Consider the following 16,284-nt stretch of genomic DNA (forward strand, 5'->3'; position numbering starts at 1 on the left):
AAACCAAAGTTTGACTTTTATGAGTTCCGTGTATTAAAATAGTCAACGTGTATATTCATTGACCTCATACAATATGCCAATATGGTATCATTTTAATATCTTATAGAAACTGCAATTAATCAGATTAAGCTTGATTGATCATGTCTGCGCGCCAATCGTGTAACATTTTCGCTCTCTTCATCATTTTTGCAACCGCAAACATATGTTTCGGTTGCTTAGAACACGAAAGGCAGGCTCTTATACAGTTTAAAAACAGCCTAACTACATCACACGCTCCTGACCGACTATCATCATGGACCGGAAACAACTGTTGTCAGTGTCTCGGCGTGGGCTGCAATAACGCCACACGGCACGTGGTCCGCCTTGATCTCGGAACCAATGCTGACCAGTTAGAGGGAAACGAGTTGAGCTTGAGTTTGTTAGAGTTGACTCATTTGACTTACTTGGATTTAAGTGGGAATTCTTTCGGTAACAGCCCGGTTCCTGGCTTCATCGGGCTGATGACCCGGCTCGAGTATCTGAATCTTTCTTTCGCAGGCTTTTCGGGTGTTGTCACACATCAACTAAGAAAACTTTCGAGTTTGCGTGTACTTGATCTTCGTGATCGTCATGTAAGTGACATGGGACTAATTGTTGATGATTTCACTTGGGTTTCGGGTCTTACGTCGCTGGAGTATCTTGATTTAAGCCGAGTGAATGTTACGGGTGCACAAGATTTCGATAAGGTACTGTTTTATAAGACTCCTTCTTTACTCGAGTTACATTTGTCGAATTGTGAGCTTTCGAATCATCATTTCGATAAAACTCATCTTGATTCTAATCTTACGCGTTCGGGTATACGAGCACTTTATCTTAGTTGGAATATGCTTGATGGAAAGTTACCAATTTTTTTACAAAACTTGACATCTTTAAGGGTTCTGGATCTTTCAAACAACAAACTTAATTCCACTATTCCTTTCATGAAAAACATTGTTGATCTCAATCTTGCAAGCAACGGATTCGCGGGTATCCAAGAAACCGGGGTGTGGAGACTCTGTGAGTTAAAACAGTTGGATCTTTCGTTTAATTACATGGAAGGCCGACTCACCATACCGTCTGAATGCAGTCGGTATGGACTTGAAAAACTGCTTTTAAGCGAGAACAAGTTAACCGGCAACATCCCGACATCTCTAGGAAGACTTGCAGCCTTAAAAGTATTGTATCTTGATTACAACTTGTTGACAGGAACCATTCCGGAGTCTATAGGAAACTTAACGAGTTTAACGGAGTTAGTTCTAACAGGAAACCAATTAACGGGGCTAATTCCTACATCTTTAGGAAATCTAGTGTTGTTACGACGACTAGATTTATCCGAAAACTTGTTAAATGGGACGATTCCGTTCTCCATAGGACGGTTAGCGAATCTAGAGTTCTTGTACTTGAGCTGGAACTCATTGTCTTCGATTCCATTATCAATAGGAAACATGTCACAGCTTCGGTTTCTTGATTTATCATCAAACTTATTACACGGGTCTGTTCCGGATTCCCTTGGACAACTTTCGAAACTTCGGTTTCTTGATGTATCCAACAACTCTTTATCTGGTATAGTCACTGAAGCACACTTTGCAAACACATCAAACTTAATACATTTGGCTGCAATCTCAAACTACCTTTTGAACTTCAAGATCTCACCAGATTGGAAGCCGCCTTTCCAGCTACGAAACATTATTCTCACATCTTGCAAAATTGAATCAATATTTCCTCCATGGATTCAAACACAAAAGCATATAACAATTCTAATGCTTTCAAACACTAGCATTTATGGACCGCTTCCTGACTGGCTTTACAACCTAACTATCATACCGGTTTTGGATCTTTCCCATAACTTTCTCAATGGTCCGATAACAAACCTCCCATCAAACCAAACCACCAAGTCACCTGAGCCACCCGGGACTTTTATAGAACGGTTGGTCGGCTATGAAATAGAGTCTGGAGACTCAAGATTGTTGCTTCATAAGAACAATCTTTTAAACGGGTCTATTCCAGATTCATTTTGTAACACGCCCGACATAGCTATTCTCGATCTTTCAAGAAACTCGCTGTCCGGTAACCTTCCAGATTGTTTAGGAAATTTCAGTGAAATGTATATCATGATATTAAGTTCCAACCGGTTATCGGGAACGATTCCAAGCTCATTAGGGAAACTTAAATCCATACAATGGATAGATATAAGCAAGAATGATTTCCATGGAGAACTCCCAAATTCCCTATCGAACTGCACGAGTTTAAACGTTCTTGATCTTGGCGAAAACAGGCTCTCTGGAAGCATACCGAAATGGTTCGGAGAGAAGATCCATTTCCTAGTTGTTCTCAGGCTGCATAACAACAACTTCACTGGTCGAATTCCAGAACAATTGTGTCAAAGTTCAGAACTTCAAATCATGGATTTTGGAATTAATAACTTAACCGGGACAATCCCTCGTTGCTTCCAAAACTTAAATGGGATGACTGGAGGCGACTCCAACTTATACGCGTTTTCCGGATTTGAGCAGAGTGTGTTTCAAGTAATGGGAGGGATACTGCTCGAGTATACAACGATAATGCGATACGTGATTAACTTAGACCTTTCGAATAATAATCTGGCGGGAGAAATACCCGAGGGCTTGGCTTCTCTTTCAGGATTGCTCGGCCTTAACTTGTCGAACAATCATCTCACCGGCAGGATTCCTGATAAAATTGGTAACTTGAGTTCATTAATGTCCCTTGATCTTTCTGCAAACAGTCTTTCAGGGATGATCCCACAGAGTATGTCGTCTTTGACTTTCTTTAGTCACTTGAATTTGTCATACAACAATTTATCGGGCCGGATACCAACTGGAATGCAGCTCCAGACGCTCATGGAACCCTGGATATACGCTGGCAATAACGGGCTTTGTGGCAGCCCATTACCGAAGAGTTGCAGCCGTGTTGAAGTCTCTGCTGCAAAGCCGCAGAATATCGATAGAAATGAAGATGATGATGTTGAGAAGATATGGATTTACAGTATAGCGAGTGGGTTCATGACGGGGTCTATTGGGATTTTGGGAATTCTGGTGCTTGTGAAGAGATGGAGACTTGCATTTTTCAGTTTTTGGAGGTTTACATAAGCTAGAAAAATGAAAATGAACTCTTATTGACTGTGTTATTATTTTGATATATAATCTTTGATTTATAAAGAAGTTGTTAATACCAACTACAATGAGACGCTTCGCTGCAAGCAGGGGCGAAGTTTATTCTCCCCCCCCCCCTTTTTTTGGGTAGTTGTGTAAATTTACATGTTTTCGCCCGAAAATTTTTATACGTAGTGTAAATTTACCCGTTTTCGGCTTAAAATTTGAGTCTCCCCCCCCTCCCGCGTTTATGAATTTTTTTAATACATTTTGAGTCCGGCCCCTCGACGAACTCATCCAAGCTTCGCCCCTGGCTGCAAGTTAGTTTTTTCGAGCTATATATTGCGGCTAGGGTAATGGGGTGAATAAAATCATAAATGTACTTGAAGACCTTTTGACTGCATATGGGTCAATGTAAAAAACAAATTGACTGTAGGTTCTAAATGTTAACAATTCAATGTGCAAATATAACTGAACAAAGATGAACAAACATAAATGAACTAACTGAACAAAGATAAACAACCATAAATGAACATACATGAACAAATGTAAATTAACATAAACAAACATGAATGGACATATATGAACACACTTAAATGAACACAGATGAACAAATATAAAAACCATTAAGTAGATAACTCTTCTGGATAATGTTTAATTACTTGCCACTAATATGTAAACGAGCATAAATAAACAGACATAAATGAACAATAAACGAACATAAATAAACGAATGAAACATGTGTTCATGTCCGTTCGTTTAATTAAACAAACACAATTTTTTTGCTCATGTTCGTTAATTAAATAAGGGAACATAAACGAACTTCCGGCCGAACAGTTCAGAACGTTTAGTTCATTTAAAGGCCTGCCCAAGATAGGTGAGTTTATCTAACTATTATTTCATCATCTCTCAATGAACATAATAACAAATTAAACTTGTTCAAAAAACTTATATCTTGAACATGATATCAGTTAAAAGAAGAAAAAAAATCAATAACAAAAAACACCATAAAAGATTTTATCATACATGGGGACAGTGAACACTTGATCAATTATGTTTATGGTTTGTTTTCATAACAAATTGATGGAACCTGAGATGAAGCAATTTAGAACATGATTCATGAAGGAACCCAAACGCCTCCACTGGTTACCTCGCCGGAGACCCGAAAGAATCCAAATATTGTGTTGCGGCGGAGACGTGACAGGAACTTGGTCATTATAGGTTCGGTTAGATACGGTACCGTCGAAAAAATATTATGTGTCAAAACTAAGGTTGAAAGTGGAAAAGTGACGGGGTTAAAAGTGAAAAGGTGTTTTGTGACCAATTTATAAAAATCTAAAAGTTTTGTAACCAAGGTGTAAGACTAAATTTTTTTGTGTGATTTGTAAAAGTGCAAGAGTCTTGGGGTCGATGTTAAAAAGCTAAAAATCTTGTGGCATAAGATTAAGGATGTGAAAGTTTGATGATAAAAGTTCAAATGACAATTGACGAATGTGTAAGGATAAAAGAAAAATGAATAAAAGTATAGTGATAAAAGATATAAAGAACAAAAATGTGATGATAAAACTGTAAATAACTCATGTGTATAAGTTGAATAATTTGCATATATAACTACCTCCACTTTCTCTTTCTCGAGTTGAAACATTTTGGATACTATCGTTCAGGGCCGGCCCGTGGGCCAACGAAAACAAGTTAAGGTTTTAGGCCCACACTTAATTGAGCCTTCAAGTTCAAAAAAATTTATATATAGATGTTATAATAGGTAAAGTAAATTCAAAGTAGTGCAATGGTATGCTTGGTTGTTATTAAAGTATAGGTCATGAACTCAAAACTTGTAGTAATATTTTTTTTTCATAACAATTATTATAAAAATGCCCCAAAATCTTATTTCGATTTAGGCCTTCACATTCATTGAGCCGGCCCTGGTTACGTCCAAGAATCCTTCAAACAAATGCACATTTTTCATCACCGCAAGAGCACCTTAATCTTCTAATTGGTAAAACGCTTTGTATAAAAACATGATTTCGCAGCGACCCCATAAGCTTTAGACGATTACTAAATCACGCTATGATAGAAAATTGGGTTTCATTCCTTCCAACCAAGCTAAATTATCAATGTTTAAGCATTTAAGATACAAATCAAAATCTTTGAGCTATAATTCAGTTATTCAGACGTCAATGTTTAATGTTTTAAGTATAAAAATTGACCGAGGTAAAAACTAAAAACTATATAGCAGGGGCTTAGGTGATCCTCCTCTTATGTCATTTTTGGTGGATTAAAACAATGAATAATTTGAGCTACGCATTATGCAAAGTCGTCAGTTTGAATCCCGAGACCAGTGGCGAAGCTTGGGCTTAGTCACGGAGTGATCGAAATCATGAACCCAAAAATTTTCCGGTCGACGATTCAATTCGTGTCGGTGATTTGGTTATGGTCGGATCAAACAGCCCCCTTCAATTTTGAGCTTTATAAAAACAAAGATTTTACTATTCAACTACTATTTTGTAACTTTTGATTATAAAAACTTGAGGTTTTATTAAAAAATCAAACGATGGGTATTATATATATAAAAAAAATCAGTGGTGACCGTTAGCTTTTTGGAAAAATATATCGGGGGTAACCGCACTTAATACCTATAAAATTTTTAGGAAAAATCACGAAATTTACACTGTTAACCGAAAAAACAGCAGTGACCGGGGCCACCCTGTCCCCAAGAAGCTGCGCCCCTGCTCGAGACCACCCAGGCTTTCGTCCCATCGTGTTTTACACTAGAGAGTTCTACTCTTGTGACACAATAAGTGAGAATCATATCCTCAACATATGTTATTTATGTATCTAAGCATGCAAAATTTAATTCACATGTTTTATAGCAAAATGTCAGCCAAAAAGAAAAGTTAATATAAACGTGAAACTTTATTAAAATTGCCGTCAAAATGTCAAAAAAAAATGGCTGTTTCTATGTTTTTTAAAGAAACAAAAAAGCATCAAAAGCTCAATATTAGTAAATTAAACGTTTAAAAGATGCATAAAACAGATGACCAACTCGTTCACCAAACAATTATTATTTTAACAAAAGAAAACAAACCTATGAACATTCAATTGCAGCCGACGCCATAGTTTCCCGGTGAAACATTCACGCCAAACTCTGAAAAGCCGAGTAGGCATCAGGCTCTCCGACCTAAATACAAGAAAACAGTCGTTACATATAATAAAAAAATCAATTAATTATTAAAAAAAGAAAAGGTGAGAATCCATTCACGTATTGATTGGGTAAGTCTACACGACTACCCACCATCACCAATCCACGTGGACATCCATCTCGTACCTACCCCTCAACGCCACGTCGGCGTTCACCCTAATCCGACGGTCAACCAAATCTTCGATCTCCACACAATCCAAAGGACATGATTATGTTCTTTATCAATAAAAGCAAGCCATCAAAAGAACTCAGAAACTGAGAGAAGCTTCAAGAAGAAGAAGACAGCATGGGGTTGCAATTCAAGGCGTTGCATCTGTCGTACGTGGTGCACGTGCTGGGTGTTGCCGGTGCGGTTATGGTTCTGGTTTGGAACATCTCCTTTAGAGGCGGCTTAGCTTGGGAGTCATCTAACAAGAATCTTATCTTCAACGTAAGCCTTTTCTTATTATTATTATTATTATTATTATTATTATTATTATTATTTGTTATATAAGTTTTAGTGGTGATTATTGAGAAAAGTGAATTTAAGGGTTTATAGTTTGCATATAATCTAATTGTTGACTGTCTTGATACTGTGATTTAAGTGATCTGACTTTGCCTTTTAAGAGTGTATATTAGGGGTGCAAATGACTCAAGCAACTCGTGAAAAAGTTCGATCTAGCCGAGCTTAATCGAGCGCTAGCTAAAAGTGAGCTGTTTAATAAACGAGCTTCACCTATTGAGCTTGAGCTGGCTCGCGAACCTTAACGAATCTGTCATTTTATATAATTTTTAAATATGTATTATTTAACAATTGTTAATTAATATGTATAATGTTATGAAAAATTAACTAAATAATATATATGATTTTGTACATGAAATTATAATTGATAAAACACATAAATATACTTATAAATATATAAAAATTAATTATTAATAAATAGGTAACGAGCCGATCCGAGCTCGAGCTTTGAAAATAGAGCTCAAACGAGCCGAGCTCGAGCTAGGTGTAAGTTAAATGAGCCGAGCTCGGGCCTAGTCATGCTCAGGCTCGGCTCGTTTGCACCCCTAGTGTATAAGTTTAGGTTGTTCGCTGTGGAAGGGGGTAGCGTGGCCCCTCGAAGTACCACATCACTGACACGTAGGTTTGTGGCCCCACTCCATAACGCCCCGCTGTGGTTTGTTGCTCCATTATATATATACATAAATACACAATACATTGTCATTTGGAGTATATCTTAATTCTTATGTTATTTACCAGGTTCATCCAGTTCTGATGCTTATTGGTTTGGTTATCTTGGGTGGTGAAGGTAGCATTATGCAATCTCATTTAATACATTCCATCAACAAATATTTTAACTAATATTTGAACTATGATTCATATTTATATTTATTTTTGTTCTTGATTTTTGTAACATGTAGCTATAATAAGCTACAAAGCTCTTCCTTTCAAGAAGGCTGAAAAGAAGCTTATCCATCTTATCCTACATGCCATTGCCCTGGTACTTGGTATTATTGGAATCTATATGGCATTCAAAAACCACAACGAAAGCGGTATCGCAAATCTATACAGTTTACATTCCTGGCTTGGTATCGGTATCATCATTCTTTATGGCATTCAGGTAATTTGCCATTTATTAAACATTTTTTGTTATAATCATTGTGCCTTAAGACTAATACATAAAATGCATTTGACCAGTGGATTTACGGGTTTTTGGTGTTTTTCTACCCGGGTGGGACGGCTGATCTAAGAAAAGAGTCGCTTCCGTGGCACGTGTTGTTTGGGATATTTTTGTACACTTTGGTTGTTGCAAATTCAGCACTCGGGTTTCTTGAAAAGTTAACGTTTTTGGAGAGTTCGGGGATTGAAAAATATGGTTCCGAGGCATTTCTGGTTAATTTCACTGCCATCGTTGCGATATTGTATGGCACCTTTGTACTGCTGACCGCACTTTCTCGTGGCTCTGAGGAAGACAACCACAGCTATTCCGCTATATAATTTGTGTTTTTATGTATTAAATGTTAATTATTGTTACCTACAGTTGCAGCTGTGTTTGGTTGCTGTATTATTTGAACATATATATGACTATTGCATATAATATGTTATGTATGTTGTCTTTTAAAGTTAAGCAGAATTGTCTTTCTAAGTCATATACTTGTGTGACATGTGATGATTTGTTCAGATCAAAATTTTAAAATTGTTCTTTTCGATCCAGAATTGACGACTAATTTTTCTTGGAAGTTATTGAGTTTAGCCGAGTTGTATGATTCAATCAGACGTTGTCGTTGCAATTCATCGACATAATAGGGTTTCATTTAAGACATTTTTTGCTAAGCAGTTTATATAATCATGAGAGATAGGTGTGTGAATTCATCGACTTAATTCGGTCAAAAACGTTATTATGTGATGGACGACCAACAGTGTAGGATTTTATTAGTCATGGATCGTTAGAAGCAAATATGTTAAAAAATGTGATCGTCAACAGGCATTTCGTTAGTTGGGACTGTGTTTGTTATTGGCAATAGTCGATAGTTAGAATTATCTAAATCCAATTTTTCTTGTTTAAACATATATGTTTTATATATTTCAAGATCAAACACAAATACTTCTTAACATAGTATTGTATGTATCAAGTGGCATGCTGTATTTGTGTTTGAGTTCACGTGTCATATTCGTGTCAAATTTTTAGGTTTTTATTGTCGTTTGGTTAATCGCACAACCCACAAATACTACCCATTTGACTATCTCAATGAGAAATGGAGCGTGTTGTCATCCTATTAAGCAAATCAAAACAAGAACAAACACATGTATAAAACAAACACGTGTTCGGGCTTTCTGCTTAGGGGTAGCCCGTTGCTTCTCCAAGGAGACGTCGTTGGTTCAAGCTTTGGCGTCTGCGATACCTGGCTGTTGAGCAGGGGTGCAAACGAGTCGAGCCGAGTCCAGCTTGGCCTGTTTAACTTACACAGAGCTCGAGCTCAGCTCGTTTACTATTTATCAATTATTTTTTAAATAACTATACCTCTTTTTATATTTATTTTCTATTATAATTTATGTATAAAATAATATCTGTTATTTAGTTTTTTTTTAAAATTTTTTTCATAACATTATATGTATTAATTTTTAATTATTAAACATATATTTTTAAAAATTCCATAAATGACAGACCCGTTTAGGCTTGCTAGCCGGCTCGAGCTCAATAAGTGAAGCTTGGGCTCGGACTCGTTTGTTAAACGCGCTTACTTTTAAGCTCGGGCTCGGGCTCGATTAAGCTCGGCTCGATCGAGCTTTTTAACGAGCCGAGGCTCATTTACATCCCTACTGTTGAGGCTTCTGTCTACGTGAGGGTTTTCGAGTCAAAACACATATCATATAATTAAAGACGGTTGAAATCCCGCACATGTAAACTCGTAAAAGTGGTGGTTAAAAGAAAACAAAATATTGATGTTGAATGGTATAAACGACATATTAAATAACGTGACAACTGTGTGACAGAAATAGAGCCCCCAATGAATTCAAAAGCCTATCTATCTGTCCACGCGCCCATTGATTTCAACTTGTAAATTACTAAATTCCCCTAGGGAATCTCTTTTTCATAATTGTGCTAAAAAGACCTTCATCTATTGTACCATGTCAAAATTTTGATAATCATGTGTAGAAAGTAAATACACTTTCATTACAAAAGCGGTTTTCTTAAAAACTAATAAATCCTAAATAACTAAAAATCACTCCCCAATATCGCATATATGAAACATGATTGAAACGACAAAAATCATGCAATATTAAGAAATTGAAAAAGTTAAAAATCTAAATCCAAATAATAATTATAGATGATGTAGAATATTATTGGACATTGTGATTATATTATATTGCCAACACCTTATATTCAACTTTGAAATTGTCATGTTTTCACATTTGAATTGTTTAGTGTGTGTTCCATCATTAAGGGTATATGCTTCTTCTCATATGTAAAAAAAAACTTTACAATCGATGACCATTACCAGCCATGTTTCTAGATCACGTTTTTCACGTTGCGAGTTAAAAGTCAGTCATGAAAAAAAAAGCCTAATTTTGTACACCACTATATCTGACCAATATACCAGAAGCAAGGTACAACGCATAACACTTTTTAGCGTGTGTGAAATAATTTTAACGATATACAAGTCACTAAAAAAATCAATGAAGTATCTTGACCATCAGTGGTCAATAGACAATAGTTACACATGTTGGGACAAATATATATTAGTTATGTGGAAGGTTATTTCCATCTAAATGATTGTAATTCAATCAAAGATCAACTGTATTATGTGCATCATATATTGAAATTGATCATGTGATTGGTTAAACAGTGGATTGTAATCTACATATAAAAGAAATTCAGGGATGGAAATGTAAAGTAACCGATAGCTGAAGTCCTTCTTTACAATTACTTGCTTGTAAAAGAATCTGCATCTCTGTGTTTCCTTGGAATACTAGTCTTGTGAGTTGGTGATGGTCATTACTTTTTGCATTAGTGCTATTTATATTTATATTTATTTTATTCAATTGCTTTTCTATAATATATAGATTTTCTTACGGTTCATATTATTCTAACAAAGTTTAAAAAAAGTTTACATTTTCCTCCTAAAAAAAATTCGAAGCACCATTTTGTTTTAGTATACCGTTACAGAAAGTATATGTATGATTCCCTTAGCTACACTTTATGTGCTTTGATTTCCTTAGCTACACTTAATGTTACAAGAATTATTCTACTATGACACGTTAAAAAAAGAGGTTCTCTGGAGCCAGCGGGAGCGCAACCACTCAATTGAGGGGAATGTTTGCCCTCATTCAACCCTTTAGAAGTTAACTATCTTTTTTTCATAAAAAGATTACATTTTTTATCGGATGCATCACACTTAACGTGTATACGCATGCATGTAGAGGATTGTGTTATCCATAAAATCAGTGTGAGAGTTTATTAGTTAGAATTAGTTCATATTAGTTAGTTAGAGTTTGTTATCAATTAGTTAGGATTAGTGATTAGTTCATCTTTTATTTTCTTGTCTATAAATACTAGTTTTTAATCATATTTACATTTGAACGAGAACCATGATTTGAATTTTATAATCAAATTGAAACCGAATTAGCATACACACATACTTATAACCTCTTTGTGTTCAAGTGATTTTTCTTTGATGATTATATAGATGATTTCACGTAACCTTGTGCATTTATATAATCGAAATACTCCAACAGGAAAACTTAACGAATACATTCAAATTATCACAAGATAATTCCCTAGCACCAGAAAAAACCATATATCCCCACCGGTTAATACTTTAAAATAACCTTGGACACTGTGGCGAAGTTTGGCTTAGTCACGTGGTGATCGAAGTCACGAACTCAATACCTCGAGGGTGACCATGCTCAATACCCATAAAAGTTTCCGTACAAAATCGTGAAAATTTACCATACTAAACGGCAGTGATCGAGATCACACCCAGTCCCTCTTATACTTCGCCCCTGCTTGGGCATTTATATAATCAAAATACTTAAACGAGAAAACAAACTTGACGAATACAATCAAGTTATCACAAGATAATTTCCTGAACACCAGAAAACCGTATATCCCCTCCGGTTAATACTTTATAAACTAAGACAACACAATAATCATGATAAATGATGTTTAAAAACAAGACGTGTTGGTACCTTAAAGTTTAACTATAATAATATTAACAAGTGGTGATTACATGATTAGGAGTTGAGTGAATCAAGCGTAGACAACTCACCAACCAAACTTTTGGCTTCGGACTTGAGGCATGATCCTCTGTATCGCTTAAACTACGCTGCTTTACAGCAATTACAACTTACAAGTAATCACACAAACGAACTATCTTAAATACGAAAACAAATGAAAAAAAAAAAAGAAGTTATTGGGTTGCCTGATATAGCATGTCAAACATGTCTACTGAACATGATCGATCTCGTACATATTGTAAATTGTGTAACATGAACACGGCCTATTTATAAGGGGGTTAACTCGTTAACTCATGTAAGTGTGTTTTTTAAGTTTGCTTTACCGATTTTAGAAGTTACATTTAGAAAGTGTTAAAATTTAAAGTGTAATACTTTAATTAACTCTTAATTTATAATTTATAGCTTTCATAAGTAAAATTAAGTTTTCATGTTGAAAACTATATCCCCTTTTAATTTCCAAATTTTAACTTCATCAATTGTAACAAAGTCACTAGTCATTACTCGCATTCGTAAGCAAATATTAAACGGGCCGACTGGTACATGACACGGTTTTAAATATGTCTGACATGACATGACATGATTGAATATGAATATATATATATATATGTGACCTGTTTCCAGGTTAAACAACTCAACCTGCTAACCTGACCTGACTAACACGATAATAATATTTACGGATTTGTATTTAGCTAACGAAACGCCTAAAACTCAAAGAAAGAGATCAAGAAAAGTAAAAGCAACAAAAAGGGCATGCTGCTTGCCTGCTTTATAAAACCCAACGGCTCTTCATCTCCTTTACACAAAAATCTTTAATTTGAAAAACAAAATTTAAGAAAACAAAAGAAGCAACAGTCTGTTAATGGTAGGTTGGCCAACTCAATTCATAATTCATAATATAATATAATAAATAAATAAAATCCAGCAATCTATATAACAATCACACTCCTTGTCCTTTCCAACCCACACTTTGAATCTTTTCATTTGTTTCCATATTCCATTATACTCCTAATTCTTGAATTCCACAAGATATGGCATTCGAAGATACCAAGAAGGCGGAAACGGAACCCGAGTGCCAGCCCGAGGACGAGAAAGCCATCGTCCCAGTCGAGCCTCTTGTTCATGAAGAAAAACCCGTTGATGACACTAAAGCTCTAGTCGTCGTTGAAAGTAATCTAATCTCTAGTTTCGCTTTTCGAATATTAATTCGTTACAAAAAATAAATTAATTTAATTAATAAAAAAGTGAGGATTAATGCCTTTTAACTCCATGCTGTACGAGTGGGATTTTACTGGGTACGTTTGCTGGTTTGTTATGTCATCTAACTGTTTGATGTTATATGACAGAACCAGCAGAAGTTTGTGAGGAGAAACCTATAGATGGTTCGGTCAACAGAGGTAATCTAACTATCTTAGCAATCTAAATTCTAATTGTTTTCGGCTTTAGACTTCTCGCTTAATTTGTTTGTTTGATTAGATGATGTGCTTGCTAAAGTAGCAACCGAGAAGAAAGAGGCGCTTATTAAAGCATGGGAAGAAAGCGAGAAGTCTAAAGCCGAAAACAAGTAAGACCGCACTTATATTTTCGTAAGCTATAAACAGAACTTGTGGTTTTCGGTTGCTGAATGTTTTGTATGATTGAATAGAGCTCAACAGAAGCTAGCTTCCATTGGAGCATGGGAAAACAGCAAGAAAGCCGAACTAGAAGCCGAGTTGAAAAAGATCGAGGTAACATACTTGAACTTAACCAGAACAGGCTGGGCTATCTCCGAGAATCATTAAAAAATTTTGGGCTGATGGCGAAAAAAAAATTTGGGCCTTTAAGTAAAAAGGTTTTTTTTATTGGTTTTAAAAAATTAAATATTTAAATTGGCTTACTTGATTATAATTTTTGTTGTGCAAAATTTTTTTTTTTGGTTGTTGTTGTTATGAAATTGGGTTTAAATGAGCCGAGTAATTGGGTTTAAACATTAAGAATACATATTTTTTTTCAAAAAATATATATATAATTTAAAAAAAAATCAGGCCTAGCATGGTGATCGGGCTGGGACAATTGGCCTCCCTGCCCCCCTTCATAGCCCGGCACTGAGAACAAGATTTAGATTTCTTTTCAAACTTAATAATTACCCTTTGAAAATCATTAACCAGGAGGATTTGGAGAAAAAGAAGGCGAAATATATAGAAAAGATGAAGAACAAAATTGTTCTCATCCATAAAAAAGCAGAAGAAAAGAGGGCACTCACAGAAGCCAAACGCGGTGAAGAGCTCCTCAACGCGGAAGAAACGGTTGCAAAGTGTCGGGCTACAGGCGACACGCCGAAGAAACTCCTCGGATGGTTTTAAAGCTGCATTGTTTGTCACTAAATATGCATTTGTATGATTTTATTCATTTTTTTTCAAGTGTGTTTCTATTATGATTGGTTTAATGCTTCATTATTTGTGTGCATATGCATTTGTATATTACATTACTAATTTACTACACTAGCCATTTATTATAAGCAAAAAACAAGTTTGCAAGTTACAATATTATTTCATCAAGTTTCAAGCATCTGTTCTAATGTAAACACAAGGCATAAGGTTATGTTTTTGTTCACCTTATTCATATTGCAAATACTCGCCGTCATTAGGAAAATCGAGCAGCAGATCCAACGTTATATCCGATGAATTATCCGCTTCAAACGAGCTTTGAGACTCCAAACCATTTGTCATAATCTCCTCCGCTTCCTCTGCTTCCTCCTTTACTCTTACACGCTCCTTCACACCGTACTCACAAGATCCCGACTCAAACTTCATGGCTCCAAGAGCCGGGATCTCACACGCCACCTTATCAAAACTCATATGCTTGTTAAACGTGTCCCCATTGCAAGATCCCCATTCGTGTAGGATGTTAATGCTATTGTTCTCACTCGACCCATCCGGAAGGAGAAGCATGGGATCCATTGACTCCATTATGGTGTCCTTGTTCTCCATTTCCGCCATGTGGCCGGCTGGTGAGAAGGAGTGTTTCGTCTCTGCTGACGTGGACGGTGAGCTGGATTTTGGGATCCGTTTTCTTAGATGCGAGTTCCAGAAATTCTTAATCTCGTTATCAGTTCTTCCTGGTAACCGTGAAGCAATCGCTGCCCACCTAATTCATCATTTAACCGAATTAACTACAATCACAACATATCCTATCAAGAAACCAAAAACCCGAAAATACATTATTATTATTATTATTATTATTATTATTATTATTATTATTTAACATGTAACACATAAAGATAAAGTGGTTCATTACTTGTTACCGTGCACGCGGTGCAGATTAAAAATTGTTTGTTCCTCTTCATAACTAAAAGCACCGCGCTTAATATCAGGACGAAGATAATTCGTCCAACGGAGCCTGCAACTCTTTCCACATCTTCTAAGACCTAAATTAACAATCCCACATAATAATAATAATAATAATAATAATAATAATAATAATAATAATTCAACAAACAAATTCTGTTCTTTCACAAATTATGCATACACGTAGATCTAGAATTCTACAAATAACTGAACCGAACCAAACCTGCTAATTTAGGGAACGACCGCCAAGTACCATGGCCGTGTTTCGTCATGTGATCAACAAGCAATTTATCCTCTTCGGGAGTCCAAGCACCTTTCTTAACTTCACCTTTGTTACAACATGGTGCTCGTCCCATATTATCCGCTTTTCGGCCTCTCTTTCTCATCAAACAACTATATTTTCTCACAAAATCTAACCGAATTTACGCTTAATCAACCCGAGCCAGGTTACGGGTTACAAAACACTCAGTAACTGAAGCAAATCACACTTCATCTCTAAACTTACTATTCTATAACAAATAAAAGCTATAAAACACCGAAAAAGTGGAGCTATGGGAGGCTACAATAATTGCAAGGTTGCAACAACAATATTAAACGTGTTGGTTTATGTTATGGCGATTTGACACAAAAGTCAAGTATTTCTAGAAAGAGGTTGTGTTAATACACATATACGTAAGTACAATGCAATATAAATACTTAAAACAGATATATAGATATATAGGGTGAAAATGAGATTTAAAGAAGATGATGATAGGAGGGTTTTGTTGAAGATTTGGGTTAAATTGTTTTATGATTTTTTGTTGATTTATGAAGACTGAAGAGGAAGAGAAAGAGAAAGAGAAAGAGAAAGAGAAAGACTTGGCTGTTGTGTTTGTGTTACTGCCTGTCACACAACAAATCACACAACAAAGAACA

At 35.8% G+C, this 16,284-nt stretch overlaps 4 protein-coding genes across 4 annotated transcripts; 3 read left to right on the forward strand and 1 right to left on the reverse strand.

The window, feature by feature from the left end:
* The first annotated feature begins 140 nt into the window (after window positions 1–140).
* Window positions 141–3,125, forward strand: LOC143571998 (receptor-like protein EIX1). Its single transcript, XM_077057275.1, has one exon. The coding sequence runs from the start codon at window positions 141–143 to the stop codon at window positions 3,123–3,125; it is 2,985 nt and encodes a 994-aa protein (XP_076913390.1).
* A 3,461-nt stretch (window positions 3,126–6,586) lies between these two features.
* Window positions 6,587–8,435, forward strand: LOC143571979 (transmembrane ascorbate ferrireductase 1-like). The gene is made up of 4 exons (XM_077057263.1): window positions 6,587–6,757; window positions 7,568–7,616; window positions 7,729–7,928; window positions 8,006–8,435. The coding sequence occupies exons 1-4, from the start codon at window positions 6,614–6,616 to the stop codon at window positions 8,303–8,305; spliced, it is 693 nt and encodes a 230-aa protein (XP_076913378.1). The 5' UTR covers window positions 6,587–6,613; the 3' UTR covers window positions 8,306–8,435.
* Window positions 8,436–13,059: 4,624 nt separating this feature from the next.
* LOC143571991 (remorin-like) lies at window positions 13,060–14,475 on the forward strand. The gene is made up of 5 exons (XM_077057270.1): window positions 13,060–13,213; window positions 13,390–13,440; window positions 13,520–13,607; window positions 13,689–13,770; window positions 14,191–14,475. The coding sequence occupies exons 1-5, from the start codon at window positions 13,075–13,077 to the stop codon at window positions 14,383–14,385; spliced, it is 555 nt and encodes a 184-aa protein (XP_076913385.1). The 5' UTR covers window positions 13,060–13,074; the 3' UTR covers window positions 14,386–14,475.
* A 53-nt stretch (window positions 14,476–14,528) lies between these two features.
* LOC143571992 (transcription factor MYB17-like) lies at window positions 14,529–15,809 on the reverse strand. Its single transcript, XM_077057271.1, has 3 exons — window positions 15,593–15,809; window positions 15,320–15,449; window positions 14,529–15,169 (listed from the first exon to the last, which is right to left on the reverse strand). Exons 1-3 carry the CDS (start codon window positions 15,753–15,755, stop codon window positions 14,638–14,640), a joined length of 825 nt encoding a protein of 274 aa, XP_076913386.1. The 5' UTR covers window positions 15,756–15,809; the 3' UTR covers window positions 14,529–14,637.
* Window positions 15,810–16,284: the final 475 nt, after the last annotated feature.

Source organism: Bidens hawaiensis, unplaced genomic scaffold, assembly GCF_021521415.1.
Source record: "Bidens hawaiensis isolate Kalapana, Puna unplaced genomic scaffold, B.hawaiensis_p1.1 tig00025659_1, whole genome shotgun sequence".
Classification (NCBI taxonomy): Eukaryota; Viridiplantae; Streptophyta; class Magnoliopsida; order Asterales; family Asteraceae; genus Bidens; species Bidens hawaiensis.

What these genes read in the sequence shown, in the direction of transcription:
- LOC143571998 (XM_077057275.1), top strand. Translation starts at nt 141, where the DNA reads ATGTCTGCGCGCCAATCGTGTAACATTTTCGCTCTCTTCATCATTTTT.
- LOC143571979 (XM_077057263.1), top strand. Translation starts at nt 6,614, where the DNA reads ATGGGGTTGCAATTCAAGGCGTTGCATCTGTCGTACGTGGTGCACGTG. An exon ending in ACAAGAATCTTATCTTCAAC is followed by an intron (nt 6,758 to 7,567) that starts GTAAGCCTTTTC and finishes GTTATTTACCAG; the next exon opens with GTTCATCCAGTTCTGATGCT. An exon ending in TCATTCTTTATGGCATTCAG is followed by an intron (nt 7,929 to 8,005) that starts GTAATTTGCCAT and finishes GCATTTGACCAG; the next exon opens with TGGATTTACGGGTTTTTGGT.
- LOC143571991 (XM_077057270.1), top strand. Translation starts at nt 13,075, where the DNA reads ATGGCATTCGAAGATACCAAGAAGGCGGAAACGGAACCCGAGTGCCAG. An exon ending in AGCTCTAGTCGTCGTTGAAA is followed by an intron (nt 13,214 to 13,389) that starts GTAATCTAATCT and finishes GTTATATGACAG; the next exon opens with AACCAGCAGAAGTTTGTGAG. An exon ending in CCGAGTTGAAAAAGATCGAG is followed by an intron (nt 13,771 to 14,190) that starts GTAACATACTTG and finishes ATCATTAACCAG; the next exon opens with GAGGATTTGGAGAAAAAGAA.
- LOC143571992 (XM_077057271.1), bottom strand. Translation starts at nt 15,755, where the DNA reads ATGAGAAAGAGAGGCCGAAAAGCGGATAATATGGGACGAGCACCATGT. An exon ending in GTCGTTCCCTAAATTAGCAG is followed by an intron (nt 15,450 to 15,592) that starts GTTTGGTTCGGT and finishes TTGTTAATTTAG; the next exon opens with GTCTTAGAAGATGTGGAAAG. An exon ending in CACCGCGTGCACGGTAACAA is followed by an intron (nt 15,170 to 15,319) that starts GTAATGAACCAC and finishes ATGATGAATTAG; the next exon opens with GTGGGCAGCGATTGCTTCAC.